Source organism: Drosophila persimilis, unplaced genomic scaffold (assembly GCF_003286085.1).
Source record: "Drosophila persimilis strain 14011-0111.01,24,50 unplaced genomic scaffold, DperRS2 tig00000431-arrow-pilon, whole genome shotgun sequence".
In the NCBI taxonomy this organism is placed as follows: Eukaryota; Metazoa; Arthropoda; class Insecta; order Diptera; family Drosophilidae; genus Drosophila; species Drosophila persimilis.
The window spans coordinates 2717560-2744157 of NW_020825312.1; the positions used below are offsets into that span (position 1 = coordinate 2717560).

Below are 26598 nucleotides of genomic sequence, written 5' to 3' on the forward strand. Positions count from 1 at the left end.
ACGAATGAGGACTGAGGACTGAGGACTGACGAGTGGCTATAAAGAGCGGCCCTGGCCGGGATTTGAGTGCTGCTGCCGCTCCTCTCCGCCCTGATTCGTATCAGTTTGCATATGGAATAGGAATAGCCATAGCCAACCGCGTTCAGCTCATAAAAATGCTACGTCCTTTTATTGTGGAGCATAAACGTAAAGTTAGAGGCACTTTTGTTAAATTTTTAAGTACGGCAGTAGAACGAGAGATTTAAATAAATCTACCGGACCAGCCCCCCTCAAAATTAAACCAGGTTGAAGTAGGGTTATTTATATATACTTTTAAGCACCAGACTAAGCTTCTCCTAAAACCACTGAACGAAAATCTCCTCGAATCTCTCGAATATTTATCATTATTATCCCAAAACGGACATTGAATGTAGCGAAATACTCTAAGGACATGTCGGGATTTCCATAACATTTTTTTCATTGTTTCTCTGGATGAAGAATGCTTTCTTAATGATTCATTTTGTCCCCTTCCACAGACTCTCCCACTCATGATTTGAACGATGGCCTCTACACTTCGACCCTGGAGTTGGATTGGCAATTATCCCGCGAGGATCTGGCTCAGGACATAGAATGCCGCGTGGAATCCGCGGCCATAAAGTCCACGATTGTTACCAAATTTAGCGTGGACCTGCAAGGTAATGCCAAATCGAAGCGCCAGTTTAATGGGCAATGGTTTGAGGCAAAAGCCGACCTAAACGTTGTCGAGCCTTCTTCAGGAATTCATTAAAAAGTAGTCCAATTTGTTGATAGAAAGGACTTTTGCTTCCCAAAAACCGTATCTACAAAAATGCAAATTGCCATTATTATCGTTTCGTTTCGTTTCGTTTTGTATATAAAAGAGCCAAGCCGGAAGTACGGACAAAAGCCAATTACAATGGCAGACATTTTAAGCAATTTACCAAAGTAACTTTGAATATTACTCTTCTCTTACCCCATCCACAGTGCGGCCGACGAGCATACTCATCAAGGGAGTGGAACATCATACGGTGCAGGGCAGCAAAGTAGTGCTGCAATGTGACGTAAGTATTCGAGGAACAAATGCGGCAAATAAAAGGGGATTTCATCAAGAGCTATTAGGAGGTTTTTGATCTGCATCTGCATCTATGACTATACTAGAACTATTTTGCAGTGTAGAAAAAAAGTCGAGAGTGCCAGCTGTCATTTCGGAGTGCTTCCCTCGTTCAGCGTGTTGGCATAGCTTAGGCATTCACGTAATTGATAACAATTAACTGCCAATTATTCTGCGATTTTTCATATGCTCCCACTCCTGGCTCACTGCTCACTGCTCACTGGCCCTAACTGGAGCGCCACCCCCACCTCCGGAAAGGCATGGCAGGGCAGGGCATGGCAGGGCAACTGCTATTCCGGTATTCTGTTCTGGTGTATGCCTTTTACCTTCGACAAGGCATTGTCACAGGCCTCGTAAGGACTTCCGCCATTTTACATGATTTCGTCCTCCGTTGGAGTATAAGTATTTTTCGTTGCATTTTATCGAAAGACCGCTCGAGCGGCAGGAGTCGAGCAATTTTGTAGCGACACGAGGAGTGGGAGTGGGGTGTAGGGTGTAGTAGGACCTACAGAAGGCTTGTCGGCGCTGCAAAATTATACAAAATTGTTTATTGATTGCGTATTATGTTTTAATGGAATTTTGTGCAATCGCTTTTGCCTCTATCGGTATAGAGATAGAAAGGTACAGAAATGTGTAGTTAAACGGAGGCATGGGTAAATGCACTTGTTGTTTAATGGAAATATAATAACACACACAGGAGTAGAGGGCGGGTAAATGGGCAAATGTCGACAAGTTGTGAACAGTTTTCCATTCTCCAATAGATTCACGGTGCTCGCCCGGCTGTTAACCTCACGTGGTACAACACAACCTCGACCATCAGCGCGGAGGAGAATGATTTAACTGAGATTCGGACCAAGGCGGTAAGTGAATGCCACTCAATCTTTGATCAATCGATGAATGTATCCCCTCGATGTTTGCAGTTCGAGAAGGAGGATGGCACCTATCACACACAATCAGAGCTCGTGTTCAATGCCTCCCGCTTCGAGAACGATCGTGTCTTCAAATGCGAGGCCGAAAACATTGTTCTGCAGATCAACAGAGAGAAGCCAATCGCATCGTCTCTAACACTGGAAGTGTTGTGTAAGTAGCAGAAGGGGATCAACCACTTTTGGGTTCGCTTAACCGTTTTCCCACAGATCCTCCCGTCGTCAAGGTCAGTCCGCCTGAAATGGTCACCAATACCAGTGAAATAGTCCTCCTGAACTGTGAATATTTCGCCAATCCTGCATCTTTAACCCAAGTTGTATGGTAAGTAGCGAACACATTTCTTATTACCCTCTAGCCCCCCCCCCCAACCCCCCCCCCCCCCCCCCCCCCCCCCCCCACGGCCCACAGAGAGTATCTTTCGAAATTGTGAGTGCAAAGAAATTCGAAATTACTTTCAAGTCCCTCAGCAAATACTTACTTTTGAGGCAGATGAAATTAAGCTAACAAGCAGACGAGACGTCGCCTCTGTTGCTGTTTCTGTCTTGACTGTTTAAAGCCGTGTGTGTCCTGTGTCCTGGGTCCTGGGTCCTGAGCCCCGAGGCAGGACCTGACGCGCCATACATGTGTCTGACCTAGGTGTAAGGCATTCAAAGGGTTGCCTGGCAATCTCTGACTCTGACAGGATGGGAGAACGCCTGCATCCAGGACTCAATTTAACTACAATTTCCACAGTAAACAAAAATCTAATTAAAAACAAATACAAAAGCAAATTGACAGCACACTGTGGAGCAAGAACGAACGATTCAGGGGAGACGGAGTCGGAGTCGGAGCGGGGCGGACGGACGGACGGATGGACGGACGGACACCGCCAGGGTTAAGGTGCGTGCGGTGCGAAACCGCATTCTGTTTAGACAAGTGCGCGCACGGCACAGCGTGCCACTCTTTCTCTCTCGATTTCCCCTCTCCCCCATCATCGCCGCTGTCCGGGCCCCAGCGAGGATGCAGCTGAAAATCAAAATGGAAAATGCGTAATGTGAATTTAGATCGAATCTGCCGAGGTTGATGATGAAAGTGGGACTTCTGTGGTTGCAATTGGACGAGACTGTACGCGCATACCTGTACATTTTTTGAATACGCTTTAAATCGAAGAAGATGTTGGATTGATAGCCAAAACACCGCCGTCCTCCTCACACACTAAATCCCATAATCATCAAAATCAAAATCGCTCGCATCGCATCGTGGCCGCGCATCCCCCCGTCCAGCTCCACGGGGGATAAGTAAGCCTTGTGACCAGGACACGGGGGCTAACGAGCTCCGCGAATTTCGTCGGCGAAATGCCAGACATATTTTCGCGAATGCAGCGCATCGCTTCACATTGGCACGCAAATTGCAATTTTCGGTGACATTCGAGATGCGAGATTGGGGCTTTTCGTCTATAGATTGGATTCCTGGATACGCCCCCGTTTGAAACACGACGACTGTACGGATGATTATATGCGCTCTGCATATTGAATTTGTCAAATCTGAAACACAAAAGATACGCGGTCGCTCGCTCTACGGCATCGTACGCTAGTGGGTCGCTCGACCTCTGCCTTCCACTTTGCACGGAATATCTAGAGCACAAAACTGTCAGAAAAACACACGCTTCTAATTAGTGAGTGCGTTGCGGGACCGGCTGGAGGGTGAGCCGCGCGTTTATGATGTATGTATGAGGATGGTACTGCTGCCATCAGACTTAAACACACTCGTCGTCGTCGTCGTCGTCACCGTTGTCGTCTGTGGCAAGTGGCTCCATTCTCCCATGTACCACATGTAATTTTGCAACTGAGAAATTACACAGTAAATGAATAGAGTGACTGACGCACACAGGAACAGCCACACCCACACCCACGCCCACACCCATCCCCTCGAGATGTGGGCACAAGGCATATATTTCATTTAGGCCCTGCCATGCCCTCCCCTCCCCTCCCCTGCCCACCGTTTGTGTGTGCATTTGAGGGATTTCCATGTTTGTTTTTCATGTGAGCGGAAAGTGAAAAGAGTTTCCTCCCTCCCCGAGAGGAAAACTTAATTTAAATAGTGATTTTTCATCCGGAATTCGCATCCGTCATAGAATTTAACAGGACTTAAATGCGCCTGCACAAAGCAAACGATTTTCGAAGGTCCTTACACTAGAATTCCTTACTTTTCTGCCTTCCAGGTACCGCAACGGCGACATCGTCAATGTGAACGATACGGATCACTACCAAGGCGGTAATTCGGAAAATGTGGCTCTGGTAATCAAGTCCACCGATAAGGAGGACGTTGGCAACTATTCGTGTCAGCTATCGAACTCGATTGGCAAGGGCATATCGGAGCAGCAGATAGATCTTGATGTCCAGTGTAAGAGATGCCTGAGTCTATGCCGAGAGAATCTTTTGCTTGAGCAAGCGTTTACGTTTATTTGAATAGATGTTCCCGTTGTGGAGGTTCTAATGATACCCGAGGGACCTGTGAAGGAAAGCGACGAGTCGAATGTCACCCTCTTTTGCAATATTTTAGAGGCAAATCCTTCAGTTCTCACGAAAGTGCGATGGTACGCCAATGCCACGCTGCTCAAGGAGCTGCCCGACTGCGAGGAAACTAGAGTAAGTGCTGCAGGACATCATTTATCTTTATTACTGGTAGTACTTTATTACGTGTATTTTATATTTTAAAGGAGGATCTGTGCCATATCGATCCCAGTAAACTGTTGTTGGAAAGCATCGGACGGGGATTTTTCTACAATTACTCCTGCGAGGGCTTCAATGCTGCTGGCTGGGGTCCGCGCAGCGAAGAGAAAGAGCTGATGGTGTGTGCGAACAATCTCTTCCTCTTTTCTCCCGTATTTTACACCCCCACTCTCCCCCTCTCTCTTAGGTACACTACGAGCCAGGACCTGCTACCCTGACGCACTTTCCGCCCATTGCTGTGAAAAAGAAGAGCGTCATCTTCTCGTGCTCTGTGGACGATCCGGGATACCCGGAATCGAATAGGTTTGTAGCACCACAAACACAACCACAACCACAACCAAAATCACAACAACAAGCCAACAAGAATCACAACAAAATCACGACACATAATCCAACACCACTAATCGCCTACCACACCGTCCAAGCACTGCAGCCGCACGAGGCTGACATGGCCTTCGAGGCGCTGCTGCTGCAAAGGCAGCAAGAGCAGCAGCAGCAGCAGCAGCAAGAGCAGCAGTTGCAGTTGCAGCTGCATCCACCATCATCATCAAGAACATTAACAAGCAGCCTCGCATCGGCATCCGCATCCGCATCTGCATCTGCATCCGCATCCCGACCCGCAGTCCATGAAATTAAAGAAACTCACGCTCTAATTGATTTACATCTGAATCATTCCCTTTGTACACTACTCACGCTCACCACCTACACGCCACAATCGCAAATCTTGACCCTATACACGGGTGAACAACATCCGACATACTCGTCCTCGTCCACGTCCACGTCCTCGTCCTCGTACGCCTCATCATCCTCGACCTCGTCCTATGCACTCTACCGCAAAATGGGCAAATTTACGTTTGTCGCTCAAATGGTTCTGCAACCCAACAGATATCGTTGGCTGCGCGGCGGTCGCGGTCCGCTGCAGGACATTGTCACCAAGGACTGGACGGTGGAACCTGTTGGCCTCGACAGTCGGACCAACTATTCCTGCTATGCGTACAACGAGGGCGGCAAGGGCGTAATGGCCACAGTCAATTTGGAGGTACACGCACCGCCATTTTTCATCAAGAACCTGCCACAGTATACGGGCGTGCTGCACTCCACCCGCAACGCCAATCTAACCTGTCGCATCGAGTGCGTTCCGCGCTGCGAGATATCCTGGCAGAAGGACGGCACCCCCATCGAGAAGAACGATACCCGCTACTTTGTCAAGGAGAAGTACATGGACGCCTCGCCGGCCACCGGCGACTTTGAGAGCATGCTATCGGTTCTGGTAAGTCCTCCGTCCCAACGTCTAAACATGTATCTGATTGGAAGGGAACATTCCAATAAGTTTCGAGTTTCGGCACTTAATGCGAAGCACACAATACGAGTCACAAATTAATGATCCATAAATGGGGGAGCCAACGTTTTCGATTCACAATCAATCACAATTTGTTCTCGAATTGTGCGCGTACGAGTACTCGTGCGAGTGTATCCGCTTACCAAATCAAATTGTATCCTGCGAAAGTCGATACCTCTGCTGGCGCCTCTGACATGCTGTGTTCTGTGTTCCTCTAATCGTTTGCAGCACTTTAACATGTCAAATTGGGCAAATTCGAAATTCGATATCTTGGCGGATAGTGCCAACTACACGTGCGTCTCGACGGCCAATTCTGTGGGAGCTGGCATCAGGAGTGGCACCTATTTGGGCATTGAATGTGAGTACAAGCAGGGCACGAACGCCGGGAGGGGTCTATAATACACGCTCCGTATCTTTATTAACCGACAGATGCACCCATCAACACAACCGTCGCGAATGCCACCGTCTATGTGCAGGAAGACACCATCCCAGGACGCGTCATCTGCAAATCATTTGGTAATCCAGGTTGGTATTTGCCAGTGGGATCTCCTTTTGGGTATTTTCATAAACGTAATCTATTTAGAACCTTCCTATGAGTGGCGGTTCAAGGACAAGACGATAACGAGGGGCAGTGCTCTGATCATCAATACTCCCATGCAACGCAACGACAACGGCACCTACACCTGCGTGGCCTTCAACAAACACGGCAAGAGCACGGCTGAAACCGTCATCGAAGTGCAGTGTAAGTAAAATGCCACCCATTGAACAATTACAGATCTTTAATCGTAATTTTCTTTATTTTTTTTCTGTAATTTTTCCCTTAGTTAAGCCGCGCTGCGAAATCGAGAGACGGGAGATCGACGATCAGGACACTCTGATTTGCACAGCATTCGGTAACCCCGTGGAGGTATGTTGACGAACTTTTCCCATAATATCATGTACACATAGTACTATTTGCGGTTCTGGTAACTGTCAAAGTTTACCTCCAAGTGGCGGGGCAAACATTTTAAAATTCGCATTTAACCGTGCGCCGCATAAATCAGAGCCGCATTTCTGCTCGGAATTATTTTCGATTGGCTTTCTTCTGCAACTCTGAAATTGCATTTGCTTCGCCGAGGCGCGCCGTGTTACTGGAGTTCCGGCGGTGGGTGAGTGGGTTGGTGGCAATTTAAGAAGTACGAGAAAAAGTATACGTTCTCTTTCGTAGTGATCAGACGTGTTTTTGTTTTGCGCTCCGCATTTTTCCTTTTGTTTCGAATAAACAGCCGGAGTTTTCCTAATTAAATTCTAAATATACTTTCTAACCAGACAACAATCTGGAAACCTATTCATTTACGCGAGTGCATGCCTTTTGATTTGTGTTAAAATATTATTTAACTTTTTATTTTTCGGCGTCGGCTTGTGTTGTGTTGTGTTGTTGCAGTGAGTGAGTATTGCATTGCAGTCCGCTCTCGTCTGGTAGCTTTTGTTGTCTTATCACTCTCTCGCTATCACCTCAACCTCAATAACTGTTCTTTCTCTCTCGCTCTTTCAACTTTCTGAGCAATAGCGCTCTCTGTCTAGTAGCTCTCGCTATAACCGCTCTCCACTCTGCTCTCTTTTTTTTTTTTCTTACCAATTCCGCTTTGAGCGTTGTCTGGCACATTGGTCTGATACCAATTTGTTTTGGAAATTTTTAATTTTTTTGATTTTAATAAAATATTTGAATAATAAAAATAAAATGGAATTCGCTGTGGTCTGCGCCAAAAAAACCTGCAAGAAGCAGATCACTCACGATCAGCCAAATGTCCCCTGCTGGCTCTGCGACAGCGTAGTCCACGCAAAATGCGCGGGATTTTCTGGCCTCGTGAGCGATGCCATAGCCAAACGTAATGGCTTGCATTACAGTTGCGAGGCATGCCGTGCGGTGGAGAAAGACATGGTGGCTTTCATGAGGCAGACGCGGAGTGGCTTTAAGGAGCTGACCGTTGGTTTTAAAAACCAATACGATCGGCTCCTAGCCATGGAGGCTCAGTTTAGCGGTTTAAAACTGCTGAATGAGTCTCCGAGGCGCAAAAAGGTCACTCCGCGGGACCTGCAAGTGCCAACCGTCACTCAGCCGTGCGCCGCCGAAAAATTGACTCCGACCACTCCAAGTGTACAGCAGTTGATCTCGTTTGCCACTCCAAAGGCAACGAAAGCTGCTGGCGATGCAGATTCGGTAGCCGAATTCATCGCCTCGGAGAATGTGCAGCCAAGTACGTCTGCTGCGTCCGTGTCCGTGGTGTCCGCAAGTTCACTAGTTGTCCCGTCTATCCCGATCCCACCAGTAAATAGACGTTCCGGACCTCCGGATATTGCCACCACAGGTACTAGACCTGCGGTGACTAAACCACTGGTGGGAGTCCCACCAAAACGACAAGTTTTTGTTTCACGGCTGGCCCCTGACCTCACATCTAATGATGTAACTGCTTTCATTCAAAGCAAAATAAAAGCCGTGGGTTTAAAGGTGGAGAAATTTAACTTCTCTTATGCCAGGGAGATAGCGTCGTTTAAGATAAGCATCTCCCCAACTCAATTTGACACCATTTGCTCCACCAAATTTTGGCCGGAGCATTTGGTGGTGAAGGAGTTTAAGGCTAAGAAGAAGAATAGGCCCCCCATATCGCTTCCAAATCTTTCCAGCGTGCCACCCTCAACCTTAACTTCCTCTTCCTCAACTTCCCGTCTTGGTCCAACCTTTCCAAAAAACTAACTTCTCTTTTAGTAACCTATCAGAATGTAAGAGGCTTGCGTAGTAAGCTCAGCATTCTTTTCCGGGATAGTGTTGCATTTGCTTCCCACGTTATTGTGTTTACTGAAACCTGGTTAAAGCCGGACATTCTTAGTTCCGAGGTTTTGGCAGGTCGGTACACAACTTTTAGAAAGGACCGTTCGTCTCGACGTGCAGGAGGGGTTCTAATTGCAGTGGACTCTTACTTCACGTCAGAACACTTCACAGTCCAAGTTCAACAGGAACTGGAATTCCTGTGTGTAAAACTGATTCTTCCCGCTTTCGCTATATTCATTACTTGCTCGTATATCCCACCTTCTTCGGATATTTCAATTTATGAGCAGCACTTGTCCGCTTTAACCGCTGTTGCTTCCTCGCTATCTGATAAAGATCGTATGATAGTTCTTGGTGACTTCAACTTGCCAGGAACTGTTTGGTCTTCGGTAAACGAGTCTAGTATCCTAGTGCCCATGTCACGACATGACTGTGTTGACGGCTTGCTTGACCTGTCCCTGTCTCAAGTCAATCATGTGAAAAATTCCTTGGGTCGATTGCTTGATCTATGCTTTGTATCGGATCCGACCATAGTGTTGTTAACCCGAGCCCTTCCGCTCACTATACCTGAAGACGCCTACCACCCTACTTTCGAGGTGTCGCTAGATATAGGACCAACTGTATTGGATCGGTCGAGTAGACTACCTGAACGTGTCCGTTGCTTTCGTAAAGCCGAGTTTGCGAAGCTTAATAACCTAATCAGGGATTTTGATTGGTCCGCTTTGTACTTGTGCACTGATGTCACAAAAGGCACAAACATTTTTTACAATGCTCTTGGCACATTTTTTGATTCTTGTGTCCCGCTTTCTTGTCCGATTAGATCTGGAAAACCCCCTTGGTTTACCAAAGAGTTATCCAGTCTAAAAAACTTAAAATCAAGACTTTATAAAAAATTTCAAGAAGTGGGTTCTCCTACTTCTCACTCTCGTTATGTAATAGCTCGGTCAAACTTTTCAGTTCTTAATGCTCAATGCTATAAGAACTACCTATCTCGTTGCAGGATACGTTTTTCTCAGGACCCTAAACAGTTTTACTGCTTCGTAAACAGTAAGCGTAGAACGTCCGCACACCCATCCTCGCTATCATTTTGTAATACGTCGGCAAATAATGATCAGGCAATTGCCGATCTTTTTGCCCAGTTTTTCCAAACTACCTATTCTGAGGAACGCTACTCTGGTCAACCGTACCCATACGGATTACCGAGGTCGAACGGCATTTTCAGTCCCTTGTTAAATGAGTATTCCCTACTTCAAGATCTTCGACTAGTTAAGCCGGTGTTTTCACCGGGTCCAGACGGGGTTCCAGGTTGTGTACTCAGGTACTGCGCCGAGGCTCTGTGTGGACCATTGCTTAAACTATTCACCATGTCCATTGATTCATCTTGCTTCCCCCCAATCTGGAAGGAATCGTTTATAATTCCTCTCCATAAAAAAGGTAGTAAGTCTGATGTAAAAAATTATAGAGGTATAGCAAAGTTATCCGCTATTCCCAAATTGTTTGAGAAGGTTTTAACTCCGCACTTGCAACATCTCTGCAAGTCACTTATATCTCCAACTCAGCATGGATTTATAAGGCGGCGATCAACCACCACGAACTTGTTAGAGTTTACCTCTTTCATTATTAAAGGCTTTCAAGGTAACTTACAGACGGATGTTATTTACACCGACTTTAGTAAAGCATTCGACTCTGTAAACCATTCCCTTTTAGCACATAAACTTGACCTTTTAGGGTTTCCGCCCAACCTCCTGAGATGGATTTCTAGCTATCTTTGTTCTAGGTCTCAAAGAGTCCTCTTCAAAAACTCCCTCTCTTTACCAGTAAAGGTTTCTTCGGGAGTACCACAGGGCAGCCATCTAGGCCCCTTACTCTTCACACTCTTTATTAATGACTTGCCTTCAGTAATAACATACTCTCGAGTACTTATGTATGCGGATGATGTTAAACTCTGTGTCCAGTACAAGGACATTTCATTTCATTCTCGCTTGCAATCCGATCTCAATAGCTTTCAGTCATGGTGTTGTGCAAACTTGTTACACCTTAATGCCTCGAAATGCAAAGTTATGACATTTCATCGTTCTAACCCTTTGTTGGCTCCCTACACCCTATTTGGGGGTTCTCTTGAGAGAATTACCCTGGTGGATGATCTGGGTGTTATGTTAGATCCCAAGTTAAAGTTTTCCGAACACATTTCTACCATGGTAAATAAGGCCATGGGCGTGCTTGGGTTTATAAAGAGGTGGTCAAAGGAATTTGACGACCCCTATATAACAAAGACTCTCTATACCTCGCTTGTTCGTCCGATCTTAGAATACGGCTCCTGTGTATGGTGCCCTCAGTACAAAGTACACCAGGACCGTATAGAATCAGTACAGAAAAACTTTTTACTCTTTGCTCTGCGGGGCCTTAACTGGGATGCGGGTGTAAGACTCCCATCTTACTCTAGTAGACTATTATTAGTAAACCTCCCATCCTTAGTTAACCGTAGAAAAATGCTTGGTGTGATATTTATGCACAACTTGATCAGGGGTGACATAGACAGCCCTGATCTGTTGAGCCGCATAAACTTCACGATTCCTATTAGACTGACTAGAAACTTTATACCGTTGTTCCTTCCACTTTGTAGATCGAATTATTCCTTGCATGAACCGTTTAGGGTCTTATGCTCGGATTATAATTCCCTCTACCATATTATATCCTCCACTAATTCTCTTCCTCTTATTAAATTACTAATCCTTACACACCTTTCTAGTAATTAGTAATTGTAGTGGTATTTGTATTTTGTATTTTATTGCATGCTTAATTTCTTAATAAGTTTAGTGCTAATTTTCCTCGAAGGTTAGTCTAATATCTATCTTTCTTGCATGCTCGCGTTTGGTTCGGCTACGCACCGCGCGTCATGCGGCAGCGCCCCTCGGTCGGTTGGGCGGGAGGAGGGCTGCGTTTTGCCTGGGATCCGCGCGTAACAGCCTTCTGCTGGTGTCACACGGGCCACTTGACGGTGCAGTAATTGCATCGCCTCTTGTTAGATGCAGTCATTGCATGTCAACGTCCAATTAAAAAAAAAGCGAAGGAGAAGCAGGAGCAGGAGCAGCAGCAGAAATTTATAGCCAAGAACCGCAGAGAGACGCGGGGCGTGGGGCGTTGGGCGTGGGGCGTGGGGCTAGGGGAGGCCCACGAAAAGTACGTGGATGTATGTCGGAGGTGAGGAGTCAGTCGGTCGAAATTATTTGATTGGAAATTATTCAACGGGCGACAAGATGAAAATTCAATAACCCAACGAGCCATCGATTAAATGGGGAAAGCCAGCAGCGTTCATGTTTAAGCAGATTGGATTAAAACCATATATAACTAAGTTGGAGTATAGGTTTTTGCAGTGAAAATGTTTTCCATTTCCATTTTTCATATATTTTTCATATATTTTTCAGGCTGATTTTTCATGGTCAATTAAGGCGGAGAACGAAACTGTTGAATATTTGGGCAGCGGCGACGAGAAGTCGTTTGCGGACAAGAGCTTCTATGTCCTGCAGGAGGACTATGCCATTGCCAGGACCTACAGATGCGTGGCCAATAACACGGTTGGATCGGGTGCATTCTGTGAAATCGAAGTTGCTGGTAAGTAATATTCCATGCCATGTCGCAAAAGGATCCCATATCCTTACACTTCATTTACTGATATATTCTTGCACCCTTCGAACAATGAAAAAACTGGCAAGCTTTTGGCCCATTAAATGGCTAAATCCATATTTGTGTCCTTTTGCGCTTATATTTTCTTTTCAAAGGCGAACAAATAGTTGTGATTAGCCCCAGCTTATGTCTCCCCTGGAAAAAAAAAAACACTAATTCATTCCATTCCATTCTTTCGGCCCAAATATCTTCAAAATTTCTACAGCAAAAGTTGCATATTATTTGTTTTTATTTGACAGCTGGTTCAGCGCTTTTTATTTGGTGGCAAGGTAAATGCCGAAGCATAGATACCCCTATTCCATTTATGTGCCTTAATAATTTCCTTGCTATGCTTGTGCGCTAATCGACAAGTACTTTGACCCCAGTGTGTGATAAAATGTTACTAAAATCTGTCTTTGCCTATGCCGTTCTTCTTTTGCCGTATTTTTCCAACCCAAAATTGTAATCTCCCCTCATGCTAAACACTAACTGAATGCTTTCTGTCGAAATAGTGCGCCCAAAGAGTAAGTAAATCCGCATTGAAAACCATTTAATTTTGATTTGTAAGAGCGCCATTAATCCAGCCAGTAATCTGTCGCATCGCCAGCTACGAGGACGAGCATGTACTTGACAATACGTCGTGCTGGGGGCTTTGTGGGGGCGCCTCGAATATGAGAGCGAGCAGTCATGGCGATACGGCAACAGACTTATTCATTTGTTCGGTTGATAATCATCTGAGTTATGGCGATATAGAAAACAATGAAAGACAACTAAAGCACATGTTGTTATAGCACATGTGAAGAGAGCAGGGCGGGGGCAGGGCTGGGCAGGGGCTCTCAAAGGAAAAGCCGTGTGACAAGATGATAAATGTAAGAGGCGGAAAGCAGACGGACTTGTCCTGTCTGTGCAGGAAGAGGATGCGGCTGGCTGGCGGCTCAGCTGGGGCTGAGGACCGAGGACCGAGGAATGAGGACTGCATTCAAGCAGTCAGACTTGGAATCCAGAATGTCACTCTTGAGAAATTTGCATGTGTTTATAAATTACTTTTCCCCCCGAACCCATCTCGAACCCATCCCGTCCCATTCCTTTCCCCCGCCCCCACCATTCGCTCCAAGTTAAGCTGTCCTTTAGAGCTTTCCTTTCCACTATCACTGATTGCAATCGTAAATATATAATATGCTCTTCACTATTCCTCAAAAACAGAACAATTGGCCTGGTGGCAGCGCTGGGAGAAGACGACGCTCATCATACTGGTTGCAGCCATTCTGGGACTGCTGCTGGCCGTCATTATCATTTGCTGTATAATCATATGCGTCTGCCGTCGTCGCCGGCGCCAGGATAAATGTGAGTACGAGTGCTCTTTGGCTAACCGAAGGGCAACAGAATCTGTACATAAATTCGCTAAGAAGAAGTTATGCTTTAATGGAACCCTCTTCGAAAATCGCATAGTTTTAGGCAACCAAAAATATCGAAACGAACAACATTAGAAACAGAAAAAAACTTCCAGAATGTCGTTAAGGCCAAATCGAAAAACATTGAACCTATTCCCGAAAAATACAATCATTTTGGTTTATTTTGTTGTGATTGCTATGTTAATCCGCTTCTAGTTTTTTTGTTCCTTTTTGTTAACGTTTAACTTTATCCAATATTCCATTGTGGCCAAACCAAAGCATGAGCCGAGCCGAGCCTTTTGCCTGTATTGCCTCTTGCATGTGCTTTCTTACCTTCAAAATACGCTTGGTTATCATCTCTCAGTACATCGCAGTTCCTTGAAACAAACCAAAAACACTTGAGAGACGACATATTTTTATGAATTGGCCACAGATTGCATGAGAACCACCAGAACCACCAGAACCACCAGACATTTGAATATTTGGCGAGAATTTAAGTTTTTAAGCGCTTTGGCGCTTAAAGCTAATTTCGTTAAAACTCATCAGAAAATAGTAAACAATAACAGTTTGTTTAAAGAGAATATTTAATTACGATGACCATTTTTTTTGTTTTGTTTTTTTCTCTCTTTTATTTGCAATCATAAAAATTGTCTCTCATCCGAACACATTCGTGCGGTTCGGTTCGGTTCGGTTGTACCTTTTTAATTCTTCAACAACTGCAAACACGAACCGCAAATACTCGATACCGTGCACTCGATAAAACACAAAACATGCTAAAAATCAACATTATTTGAACTTAACAACAACAACCGATACAATCCATCTACAACTAATTAACAACCATATAAACAAACAAAACTGCGGCCGCCTGCCCTGCAACACACTGCCACACTGCCTGCCACATACATATGTATATATATGTACAATATTATCGCTTGATGTCTCTCGATGAATATCCATCCATTCGTGCCTCTGTACTGCTTTGCCTCGCCGACTGTTCTCGGTACAACTTTACACGCTGCTTTAATCGCTAACAATATGCATGAAATGCGTACACACACTCGACCATCCCACATATGTACACATATCTACATACATATCTACAACATGTACATATAAAGATCACACGGAAGTATCCATAAGCGCCAGCCAAAGGTAAGTGAATAATCTTCAAAAGTATTCATACGATTTGTGTAGTTTTTATTCGAAAGTAACTAATAGTTTGGAATTTCCTTTGACGTAGCCAAAAATACAACAGATTTTGAGCATTTTATTTTGCAAAAGAGGGACTTACTTCAAATTCAAGTTTCAACAGACTATTGTCAATAATCATTATGTCCTGCAGTCTCTATTATAATGAAGAAGTCTTGTCTGTCTGTCTGTTTCGGAGTCATAAGACCTATGGATCACATCCTTTTCCTTAACTCTACAAGCTTAAAGAGTGGGACTCTCTTATGGGACTCCTTCCTTTACAAACATTTCCTAAGATATTATATCACTATCGGCTAAATAATAAAGGATGTATAACCCTCGCCCATCATATATGTTTTTGAATATGTCTTTTAAGTATTAGTTCCGGGTATAACTGGGTCGGATTATCGACTAAAGCTTTCTATAGATTTTGGTTTATTTTTGATAATTTTATTAAGTATCTGCATGCTTCGATTGTTGTATTTTGCCATTTCCATATTTTTACAAACTGTGTTTCCTTTTATGTTTCGTTCCAAAAACTATAATACGCTTGCTTCCGGTACTCGTAATCGTACTTGCACAATTTTATTATACATTTACTTGTACTTGTACTGCCAAACGACACTCTTTACGCGGACACATTGCCATCCATTCGCTTGCTTTGTTCTTATCCGAATCCACTAACACACTGCACCTGCCTGCATACGTCCTCAACGCACATCGCGACGAACGATCGTCATCAGTGTGCTGTCGTATCAGCCAGTAATGCCGAAAGTGGGCGCGGCCCTGCCCATTCTGGATACGTCGGCTAGCCTGTTGCCAGCCACCTTGTCGGCGGCGAATCGGCAGCACCAGCAGGAGCACCAGCACCAGCAGCAGCAGCAGCGGCAGCGGCAGCAGGGCCAGCAGCAAATACTGGCAGTGGCCGAAACCGAAACCGAGACCGAGACCGAGAATAACAATGAGATCTTATCCACGCCCCCTCCTGTCACGCGCTTCAATGGCAATGCACCCAAATCACCACCCCGCTGGCCACTCCGTCCGGGTGTAATGCTCCACGTGAGCAGCGATACCAAGGAGAATCTGGCCGTGAATCGGATGACACTGAAGCCCCATCCGAATACGAGTGCCAGTGCCACTGCCAGTGGCAATGTGAATGTGGCCAACGCCAGTCAGTTGTCGGCCCAATTGAGTGCCGTGTTGAACGAGAGCCAGACTAACTCCAACAGCACAATGCTAACTGAGGTGACGGTGGTTACGGAAGCTGGAACGGGTCCGGGAATGGGAACGGGAACGGAAGCGGGGAGCAACACTTTGGGGGCAGTGACGAGATTGAAGGCTGAAGAACATTTACCACCAACAGATGAGGCAGAGACTGCCCCGGAGGGAGTCGCCTGCCTGGAGAGCCTTACAGAGGCACCAGCCCCAGCGGCAGCATCGTCCTCGTCCTCGTCCTGTGCCAATGCCAGCAAGATGGAGCGCATTCTGTCGTTTGTTTTCAAGAGGGCCAAGAAGAAGTCATCGGATGATGGCACCCGGGACAGCCAGCGCAGCCATGTGGGGCTGTTGCAGACATTCTGGCGGGGACGTGGTGGCCACAACGATAGCACCACCTCCTCCCCGTTCGGAGCCCAGCATAGGCTCAAGGGGATACGTTGCAGTGGCAGTGGTAGAGTATTTCCGATTTACTTTTCATTTTGATTATGATTTATTTTGATTTATTGCTAATTTTACATTTCATATTACGTTGCCTCGCCTCAATGCCTAACGTCCATAAACACGCACATAATCACACACACACACACACACACACACCTATAGTCACCTATAAAAAGACGCCCGCAAAATCAGCCACTAATGAAACAACCACAAAAGCAGCCGCCCCAACGGCCGGAGAGACCGCGCCAGTGAAAAGTCCCAGCAGTGCCCCATCACGTGCCTCTGTGACATTTCAAGCGCCTTCATTAGACAAGGAAACCGATCCGGGGAAAACAATAGCAGCAACAGCAACAGCAACAACAACAGACGTGGCCGGGAAGGCACTCGCAATTCCCTCGCAGGGAGCCCATTCTTCATCCCAACCCGTCGGTGGCGTGCCGGCGACCTCATCGCTCCTTCAGCAGCAGCAGCAGCAGCAGCAGCAGCAACAGCAGCAACAGCAGCCACCATACGGTCGCAGTGGTCGGACGCCGCCGCCACGGCCGCCGCCACCCACATTGCCACTGAGGCCACCAGGCCTTGGCCTCCCACAGAAGGCACTGTTGAAAGGCACCAGCAGTCCGTTCAGCGGCATTCCAATCAGAGTCAGTTCCAGCTCCCTGCCTCTGGCCAAGCGAAGCATACTGGTCTCCTCCAGCTCCCCCAGCAAGGTCGAACACGTCCAAAGTAAGAATATACATGTCGCAAGTCACTTTTACCACTCATAAGGACATATATCTCATCTCATCCTCAAACTCATCTCATGCCCATCACTCATGGTTCTGCTGGCCCTTTGTCCATGAGCCATTTACATTTTATTACACGTTTCTTGTATATTTTCCTTTCGGTTTTTAATTTAATTTCGAGTAGCTCCCTTATTTTGAGTTCATGTTTCTGCAATATTGCTAACAAATATTCCAACATGACTGTGTTTTGTGTGTAAGCTTATTGATACAAGGTGACTTGCTCGAAGCGGAACGGAACGCATCTGTGAATAGACTTTCAGAGAAGGAAGCTGCCCTTTATGCTTTCATTGAGTATTACTTCATTTATTTACCATCATGGCTCCAACATACAACATACTCGTATTACATTGCAATGTCTATAAATTCCTCTATTCTAATTTTATTTAAAATCTTTTGCGTAAGTAATTTACTATAATGAATCGAACGCCGAGATGCTCATATAACACCACACGACGACAAGTAAGAAACCGATGAAAGGACAGCACTAGCCATCAAAAGCTGTTGTATATTTAAATGTCTCTTTGTTTCGTTTTCATTTTCGTTTTGCTATGCACTCGTTGTTGCATGCCTCGTTATTGTCCAAAATTTAAGCATGTTTCAGCATTCAATTCAACAGATAACATTCAAAATAAATCAAGAACAACTGATATCATTTCCATAGGGACACTCTAGGTCTTTTAGATTAGACTAAAATTACAAAAAAAACCAACAAAAAATAAAAACAATAAAATTAATTTTAGTGAAACGGTTTTAGCCTATAGTTTATCGTTTAGTTATTTCGATTTAAACCAATTTATTTCTCTTTCCATTTCTTTCTAATAATTTGATTTATTTTTTATCTCATTTGCTTCCAATCGAAAAATGAATGAATTCGTCGGAACACAAAAAATACCAATCAATCAAAAAAAAAAAAAAAAACAACCCCCGATCGTTACGAAAAAAACAAAAAAACACTAATCGCAATATCAACCGATCCGTACTGTGTGTGCCCCGATATATAGTACACGACAAGTCGTCTTCACTGGGGGAACCATTGACGGAACCTGGCGAGTATGAGAATCTACCGTTTCATGGTCTGCAAACGGCACCTAACAAGGTACGGATATAACGAATATTTCAGCTACCTAACTATCCCCCTAGAATTGTTACTGCTCTCACTGGAAACCACTCACAAGCCACTCACACACCACTCACACACCACAACACACCACACCACGACACACCTGTCACTCGAGAAGCGCACTCAAACACTTTTAATCTCGCTAAAACCCTTTTTGTAAACCATATACCATTTACCATTTACCATATACATGATATACAATACTATACCTAAATATGCCCAAGCTTTCTCTATATACATACATATATTGCCTTTTTTGTCGATCGATGTAAATCTCTCTTATGATTTGATTTGATTTCCCGTTTTAAGTGTCTTTGCCAATGCATTGATTTCATTTGAAAGCCGGGAAATGTGTAATTCTTTGCTATAAAACTATCCAAAAATCCATATTGTTTCTGGCCCACGTATATATAGAGCTTTCTATAGCATACTAGACTCGTAGAACACTTGACATTGACATTTCTCATATGTTTCACAGGTCATCTGTTAGTATTTTTTTGTTTACCATTCCTTGCCATGCCTTAAAACGAAAACTTTCGAGACATTCGACAAGAAAATAAATTCCCATACCTGTTTTTTTTTTTTGAGTGCCGCCAAGTGTATCTCGCCTTTGGTTTTTCAATTATTTGCTAGATACTTCATTTAGTACATATACTATTTTTATTATATATTAGATAGGTTACGTTTATAAGTTATTTGGGTGCAATAAGTGTATATTTAAGACTGAGTATGATAGCTGTATTTCTTTCTTCTAATTTAGAACACAACCAACCACCCACTGACCCCTTGAACCTTCAATGTTGTTCGCTAGTAACACACCAACAAAAAAAACCCCCCACCCAAGATTCGCCAAAACACGACCAAAAATTGCTTAGCTTTCCTAGCTTTTCCATACGTCTAATATATGTATAACAAACAGCAACAAAAACCATACAAACTAACCGTAAAACTAATCCAATGTCTCTTTTCAACCGCTCCACACGCTCTGCCTAACGCCTAATACGCCGCATGCCTCCCACACATCATACATTGGGTGCGCGAATGCCACAGTTCTCTACTACCCCCACAAATTTTAATAACAACACAAATGTGGTGCGCGTCGCTCCACGACCCAAGAGACTAAATGGAAGTATCAGTCAGCCGTCGAACAGCCAGCAACAGCAGCTGCAGCAGCAGCATCATCACCAGACTCTGCAGCATCCTCATCCACACCAGCAGCAACATTACTGCGACCTGCAGCAGCAGCAGCAACAGCAGCAGCAGCAGCAACAGCAGCAGCAGCAGCAGCAGCACTACAACCACCAGAAACCTGGACCACAATACAATACCATGCACCACCTGCCAGCCCCACATAATCAGGACTCGGGCACACATCAAGTGCAATATAATTTGAGCAACTGCTTCCCCAAGAGCTACACCGAGTACTACCAGCAGCATCAGCAGCACCAACAGATCCAGAAGCAGCAATTACCACCGGCCATGGCCACGACCCAGCAGCAACAGAAGTTCAACACCAACTCCTCGTCGAATGTGCAGCTCCTGAACGCCATCGAGCACGACTACCAGCCCACCTATGCCGTGGTGGAGCGCGTTCCGGCACCGCCGCCGCCACCCGTGCCCAGCACGGCGCTGCTCAACACGAACCCCTTCCTGGCGGCCAGCAACTTCCGGAAGTACGATGCAACGGGGGAGGAGCTGCACGGCAGCGTCAGCGGCAGCATGCAACGGGGCAAGAAGACCAAAGGAGTCGTGGAAATGGACAAGAAGTTTTACTCTCTGAAGTTCCCGGGCGGCGGCGGCGCCAAGGTCAAGAAGCCAGCTGCGTACAATGGGAATATTAGTACTCCACTGGGCTCGACCACGTCCCCCACCTCCGCCACCGACTCATCCTCTGCGTCGAAGTGCAAGAGACATCATTCCTTTGCTGGCAATAGCCATAGCGATATTGACTCCGGTGGCAAGCCCATGCGGCTCTATGATCCGCCCGTCTACGAGAACGTAGCCGAGAAATGCCACGTCGACGCGGCCATGGACATGGGCGGCGGCAGCAGCAACCTTCACACCAATCCAAATCTGGCCACTGTGCAGCTGCACACGCACTCTGGTGGAGGCGGAGGGGGATCTGCTGTCGTCCAGCAGAAGAAAAAACATCACCATCGCCATCACCAGCAAAAAAATGATCCAGGAGGTGGAGGAAGTGGCGCCGAGTTCCAGCTGATGGAGCCCGAACGCCTCAGCATCTATCGCAGCGACTCGGGTATATCGAACAGCTCCTACGAGTCGCAGCTGCCATCCGGCTTGTCGCAGCAGCAGCACCGCCCATCGAAGGCCCACAAATCAGGAGCAGGGGCCGGGGCCGGGGCCGGGGCAGGGGCAGGGACACTGGCAAATGCCAGCGCATCTGGTGCGCTGTGTCGGAAAACGGTCTACATAAATATGGAGGGACAGTGTGCCGGCCTGATTCATGCAGACTCGCCGACACATGTGCACTCGTCCTACGAGTCCGCCTCGTCCACCAGCCACGTGGGCGGCGGTGGCGGGGGCGGGTCGGCCCTCGCCGTGGATCCGACATCGCTCTCGTCCTGCACATCGCTGTACAGCAGCGGCACCAGCGGCACAGCTGCCTCCCTCCGCTTTAGCCGTCACCAGCACCAGCACAATCAAGCCATGGCGAATGAAATCACGACTCCCGAAGACTTTGAGCAGTACCAACTGGGCCACCATCCGACGCACTCGGCCTCCACGCTCTCGGTGGCCAGCAGTCTTAATGCTTCCGGAAGGGGAAAATGCAAAGCAGGCCCACCACCCCAGTACAGTCCTCACGAGGTGCGTATTTGTCCATCGGTCTGCAGGCCCCCAAAGGATGCTCTTTAGTTTAATTATCCAAGCATCAACATTTCACTTTTGGTTACGTTTATCAGAGAATTTCGATTAGAATGGAACTCCTTTTTGAGGAGTTTATCTGTCCGTTTACCACAGATTTTTTTCTTATCCTTTCTATATTTAAAGAATATGTTTAGTTCTTTTTATTGCAATTTTATGTAATGCCTTCGGATACTTCAATGTCCAAGCGACATGTCTAGAAGATTATTTCCCAACTACAATTCAGCTAGAATTGGGGAAAAATCCAACGATATTTCAGTCCAAATAATACATTCCACCCCAGACGTCTTTCGATATGGAGTGATCTTGATTCTGTACCTGATTTTGATTATTTTTGTTGTTTAATTTACTTTCATGTTTGGTTTTTGTTTGCTTTTGTATCTGTTGGATACACACCGAAACAACAACGACAAACAAACCACACTGCCGCACTCACAACACGCCACACCACGCCACTAATGTTGCCTCGACTCCATGACTAACAAAAGACCAACAAAACGCTGGCTACTAATCCATTTCTAGCCAATAAACGGAACAACGGCGGCGTCGGTGGCGGCTGCCTCGGGAACAAGAAACTACGACGGCAAACCATCAGCGACCCCTACGCACATATCAAACGGCGGCAGTACGATGGTTATGCAAACGCAGCAGCCGACTATGATGTCGACACCAATATTACCCGCAGCCACAATTCAGAAGCCCCTAATGCCCACGGTGATAGCTGCCCCACCAAATCTGCGACAGTTGAATCAGCAGCAACAGCAACGTCAGCAGCACGCCAGCAGCAAATTGGCAACAGCAACACGGGCTTTAGCCACATCAAGATCGGGAATGGCGCCAGTGCCAGTGCCAGTGCCAGTGCAAGTGCCAGTGGAGAACATCAAGCACAATTGCTAATGCCCAATGAATTGCTGCTGCAGGCATCCCGATTAGGTTCTTTCGCCACCGTCGACAATTTGAGATATGTACCGCCGCTGACTCCGGTCAATGGTCCACTGCGACGGCCCCTGGCGGATGGCGGGGCCTATGACTGTCTGGTGGTGCGACGTCCAATACGCCTGCCCCTGCGTAAGCACCACACCTTCCATTTTCAGAGCAACCAGACGGCCAATGGGCGGCTGCAACAGCTGCGCCAGCAACTGCAGCACCAGCAGCGGGAGAGGGAACATTTGGAGCAGGATGTGGGCTCTCTGGTGTACCGTCCATTGGCTCTGAATGAGCGGCATGCCTTCAAGCCAATTTCACCAACTCCCGCCATGGCAGCTGCTGGACCAGAGGAGGCAGAAGAATCAGAGGCACAGGAACAGCAGCAGCAGCAGCCACAGAAGCAGCCCCCTGGTACAACTGGACAACTAAATCCCGCCGCCTCATTAGAGGCATTAGAGCTTCTAACTAAAACGCATCCAGACTTTATGTTCCCGCGGTCAAGCTACCCACAGAACAAGCCCACCACGGAGGAGGGAATAGAATTATCTGCACGGCCATCATCAGCACAAGGGACGGTGGAGGTGGAGGCAGAGGTGGAGGAAGACGAGGATCTGGGCTATAGCTTCTGCGAAGAGGAGTACATGGTGGACAACGATAACGATAACGATAACGATGATGCCAGCAGCCTGCAAACAACCACAGCACCGACTAACACCCCAGTCCGTAGCTCAAACCAGGAATCGGCGATTGCCAATGCAACTGCAGGTGCACTTAAGTATTTTATGACCCAAAGCTATCGTGAAGTTCACATTTAGAAGGCAAAAATATTGAAATTCACCAAAGAAAACAGGCCTACGCGACGCATACAAGGTATTAACTATTATATGAAAGAAGGACAAGTGGAAGTGAAAGTGGAAGTGAAAGAAGAAGCGGGAGTAAAATTCACTTAGATTGTAAGATCAACATAATTACTGCAACATTTATAAGCTTAGCAAACCGAAAAAAGTGAAATATAGTAGGGCATAAGTTGGATAGAAGAAATAATAATAATATCGGCGTAACATTAAAGGAATATGTCCGTATTTTTTTTGTTTCGACTTAATTTGAAAATCATCCGTGGATCGTATAAATATAACAGCATAGAAAACAAATAGGATTAACAAAAGGGTGGAATCTTCCGGCTCGCACTAATTGTATATACATATAGATATTGACATTCGACATAAATATCATTAACATTAAGGTTTATTATTCTCAATAGCAAAAACCAATGCAAATCCAAATCCAAATGCAAATGCAAATACAAATAAAATTACAAAACGCAATGCACTTAGCCCCGTCTAACAAAATAACCGAATCGAATCACACAACCAAATATGCATTTATTTAGTTGGCGCTAACTATCGACATAAAATACATACATGTATATCAATCGTTTTTTTGTCTAGCCTAAGCAAAACGTGGATTAGATAAGTTAATTAAGTACTCTAGTACTCTAGGAAAATCAGACTGTGTGTGTTAAGTTTGATAGTCATGTGTATAAGGGTTTTTTTTTTTAAATAATAAATGCGGCCGATAGATACATAGATGTATGTTAGCTAGTGTGTGGGCCTACTCCGCATGGGGAAATAGCATACAAAAAGATAGGGGTATACGTTTTTCTATTTAGTTTGTCTAGGAATCGAAAACACCATTGATACAAAACCAAAAGAAAGCCACCCCGGATTAAGGTATTTTTTTAGTTTAGTCAGTACTTAATATTATGGCAATAATTTGAAACCAAAGCAAACTTGAAAAGTCTCTTGGGCGGCATGCTATATCGATTTTTGGAAAGCTATTCTCCACTTCCTTTACAGTATACGAAAAAGCCATCACAATGTCTCCTAAATTAAACGAATTGTAATTTTTTATAGCATGTGTCTGACTTTGAGGATCCTTACAAAAGCAGCAATACCTATATATACTAAATTATTATTTGTTTAAATTTCAAATCAAAAAAAAAATCCAAAAACTATAAAAAAAAAACTGAGCTAAATGTTATATGTCACAATAGAAAAAGGTAAATTCTTTGTTTCGTTCAATAATCTTTGTTATAATAATTATCATAAATCAAAAAAAAAAATAATTTATTTCAACTGTCGCACCCGCTGTCTTCGTATATGGTTTTCTGCTTTTGAAATTCTGAAACATCTGATCCGATCCTCCCAGAACTGTGTATCTCTACTGACACATAACCTCTCTAATTCTCTGTCCCCCTGCAGCTACCATTTGTTTACTGAAAGCTTAAAGATTAATCCCAGCAATAAAATAGAAAAATAGAAAAAACGATAGTTCGCAGGCGTTATAGATTCAAATTCAAATGCATGAGAGAAGCCGCACCTAACAATGAGCCGCGCATGACCCAGAGCCCAGCTTTGACAGCCACGAGTATTAGAAAATGTCTAAAGAAGTAATGTGTCTGCTTACCAACAACAAACAGCCACTGAACGCCGCCAGGTTCGATGATGAATTCATCTATGCTGATCTCGAGAGTCAACACTATGGGCCCATCAACTACAAGGCGGCCTCCCTGTACGCCCAGGTCAAGAAGAACAAGAAGACGGGAGCTCTGGAGGAGCTCAAGTAGAAGCCGGAGAGACGCACGACCCTCTTCTGCTTAGCAGTGCATTTTTCTATACTTTGTAGCGGGTTTCGTTCTTACTTTATAAATCAGTTTTTTTTTTTTTACATTATCTTTTTCTTTTCTGATAAAATGAGCTTTTCAAATGGGGAAAAAGGTACTAAGGAAATGGTTTAAATAAAACAAAACAAAACGAATAACGAATTTCTTAAACTAGTAAAGCGAATAACAGTCATGTCATTGCTATAAAATAATATACGATAGGAGCTACTATCGCATTGGTCTAGCAGGAAAATTAGAAAACATTTTCACAGTCAAATTTACATATGTATGTATATGTATGTATGTACGAGTATCATCAGATAATGTAATGTAATAGTAAACAATAGTAATAAATATACTACCATACATATATACGAGTACGCATAACGAATCAGATAAATGTATTGTCTGAAGGACGTGTGGACGTTGCAATAAAATTGTCATTTTTTAACGGAAATTTCAATACTTTTGTTGCATACGGCACACGGATACGACAGCAATCGACGACCCATTTTGAAAATACAAATCATACAAAATTAAAGCTCATACATATTTAAAATCGAACAAAACAAAAAGAAAATATTCAACATTCAAATAATATTGAAAGTGTATAATTTTGTGAAAATATCGAAAACCTATACCATATTCGAGTGTGTTTTCGAACCGAACAATGAGCGAAATCATAGAAGGGAAGGGGGCTCATTTTTGTTATGCAATTTATTGTAATTATTTAAATATATAATTTATTATTCATTCTATGAAGAACATAAACAGACAAACAAGAACATATTTCTATTGTGAAAGTAAATGCAGCATTTACTTTGAGATGCGAAAACAGGCAAAGCAAAGATGGATTTACGCATCAAGAGAGCAACCAAAAAAAGTGTAATTAAATTGAAGTAAACAACTTAGACTCGAGTATATATAAAAACCATAAACATTAATTAAATTATGAGAAAAAGTAAAGTAAATAAATAAATTGTAAAACGTATCGAAAATAGTGTTTTCTTTTCTATGATTAAACAGGGAAACCAGGAGCCTCTCATTTAGCCATTTACCCCATCGAGGGACCCAAATTGGCTGTAGATTAAAATTCAACTAAAATTTGCACCCACTGCCAGGTGGAAGGGCACCCTCAGCAGGTCCCTTCGGCCCACGAGCGTGTTTCATTTCCGCGCCTAGTAACTGGATTGGGGCTGCTTCCTGCAGAGCTGCACCTTCGTTGCAGCGACCTCATTTCCGTTGCTGCCACATACGAGTGCACACAGCAGCCGAATGCAATGCCTTTGCTTTCCCTGTGCTCGGGTCGCTATTCAATTTTGACAGCGACCAAGTAATGGCTGAGATCTGCCAATGCCAATAGATGATTGCCAATGAATTAGAATGATAGATGGGTAAGTAAAACACACACAAACACACCCACACA

The 26598-nt window shown here is 44.9% G+C and overlaps 1 protein-coding gene across 1 annotated transcript in view; it reads left to right on the plus strand.

Moving 5' to 3' along the window:
• Window positions 1-25951, plus strand: part of LOC6596201 — a 54494-nt gene extending 28543 nt beyond the window's left edge. The window contains exons 6-25 of the mRNA XM_026989429.1: window positions 516-674; window positions 982-1058; window positions 1870-1968; window positions 2029-2188; window positions 2245-2356; window positions 4236-4417; window positions 4487-4662; window positions 4734-4865; window positions 4934-5049; window positions 5632-6016; window positions 6314-6443; window positions 6515-6610; window positions 6669-6827; window positions 6910-6992; window positions 12317-12503; window positions 13758-13898; window positions 18582-18676; window positions 19751-21526; window positions 22072-23259; window positions 24990-25951. Coding sequence (XP_026845230.1) covers window positions 516-674; window positions 982-1058; window positions 1870-1968; window positions 2029-2188; window positions 2245-2356; window positions 4236-4417; window positions 4487-4662; window positions 4734-4865; window positions 4934-5049; window positions 5632-6016; window positions 6314-6443; window positions 6515-6610; window positions 6669-6827; window positions 6910-6992; window positions 12317-12503; window positions 13758-13898; window positions 18582-18676; window positions 19751-21526; window positions 22072-23259; window positions 24990-25136 — 5600 coding nt within the window. The 3' untranslated portion in view covers window positions 25137-25951. The remainder of the gene's footprint in view (window positions 1-515; window positions 675-981; window positions 1059-1869; window positions 1969-2028; window positions 2189-2244; window positions 2357-4235; window positions 4418-4486; window positions 4663-4733; window positions 4866-4933; window positions 5050-5631; window positions 6017-6313; window positions 6444-6514; window positions 6611-6668; window positions 6828-6909; window positions 6993-12316; window positions 12504-13757; window positions 13899-18581; window positions 18677-19750; window positions 21527-22071; window positions 23260-24989) is intronic.
• Window positions 25952-26598: the final 647 nt, after the last annotated feature.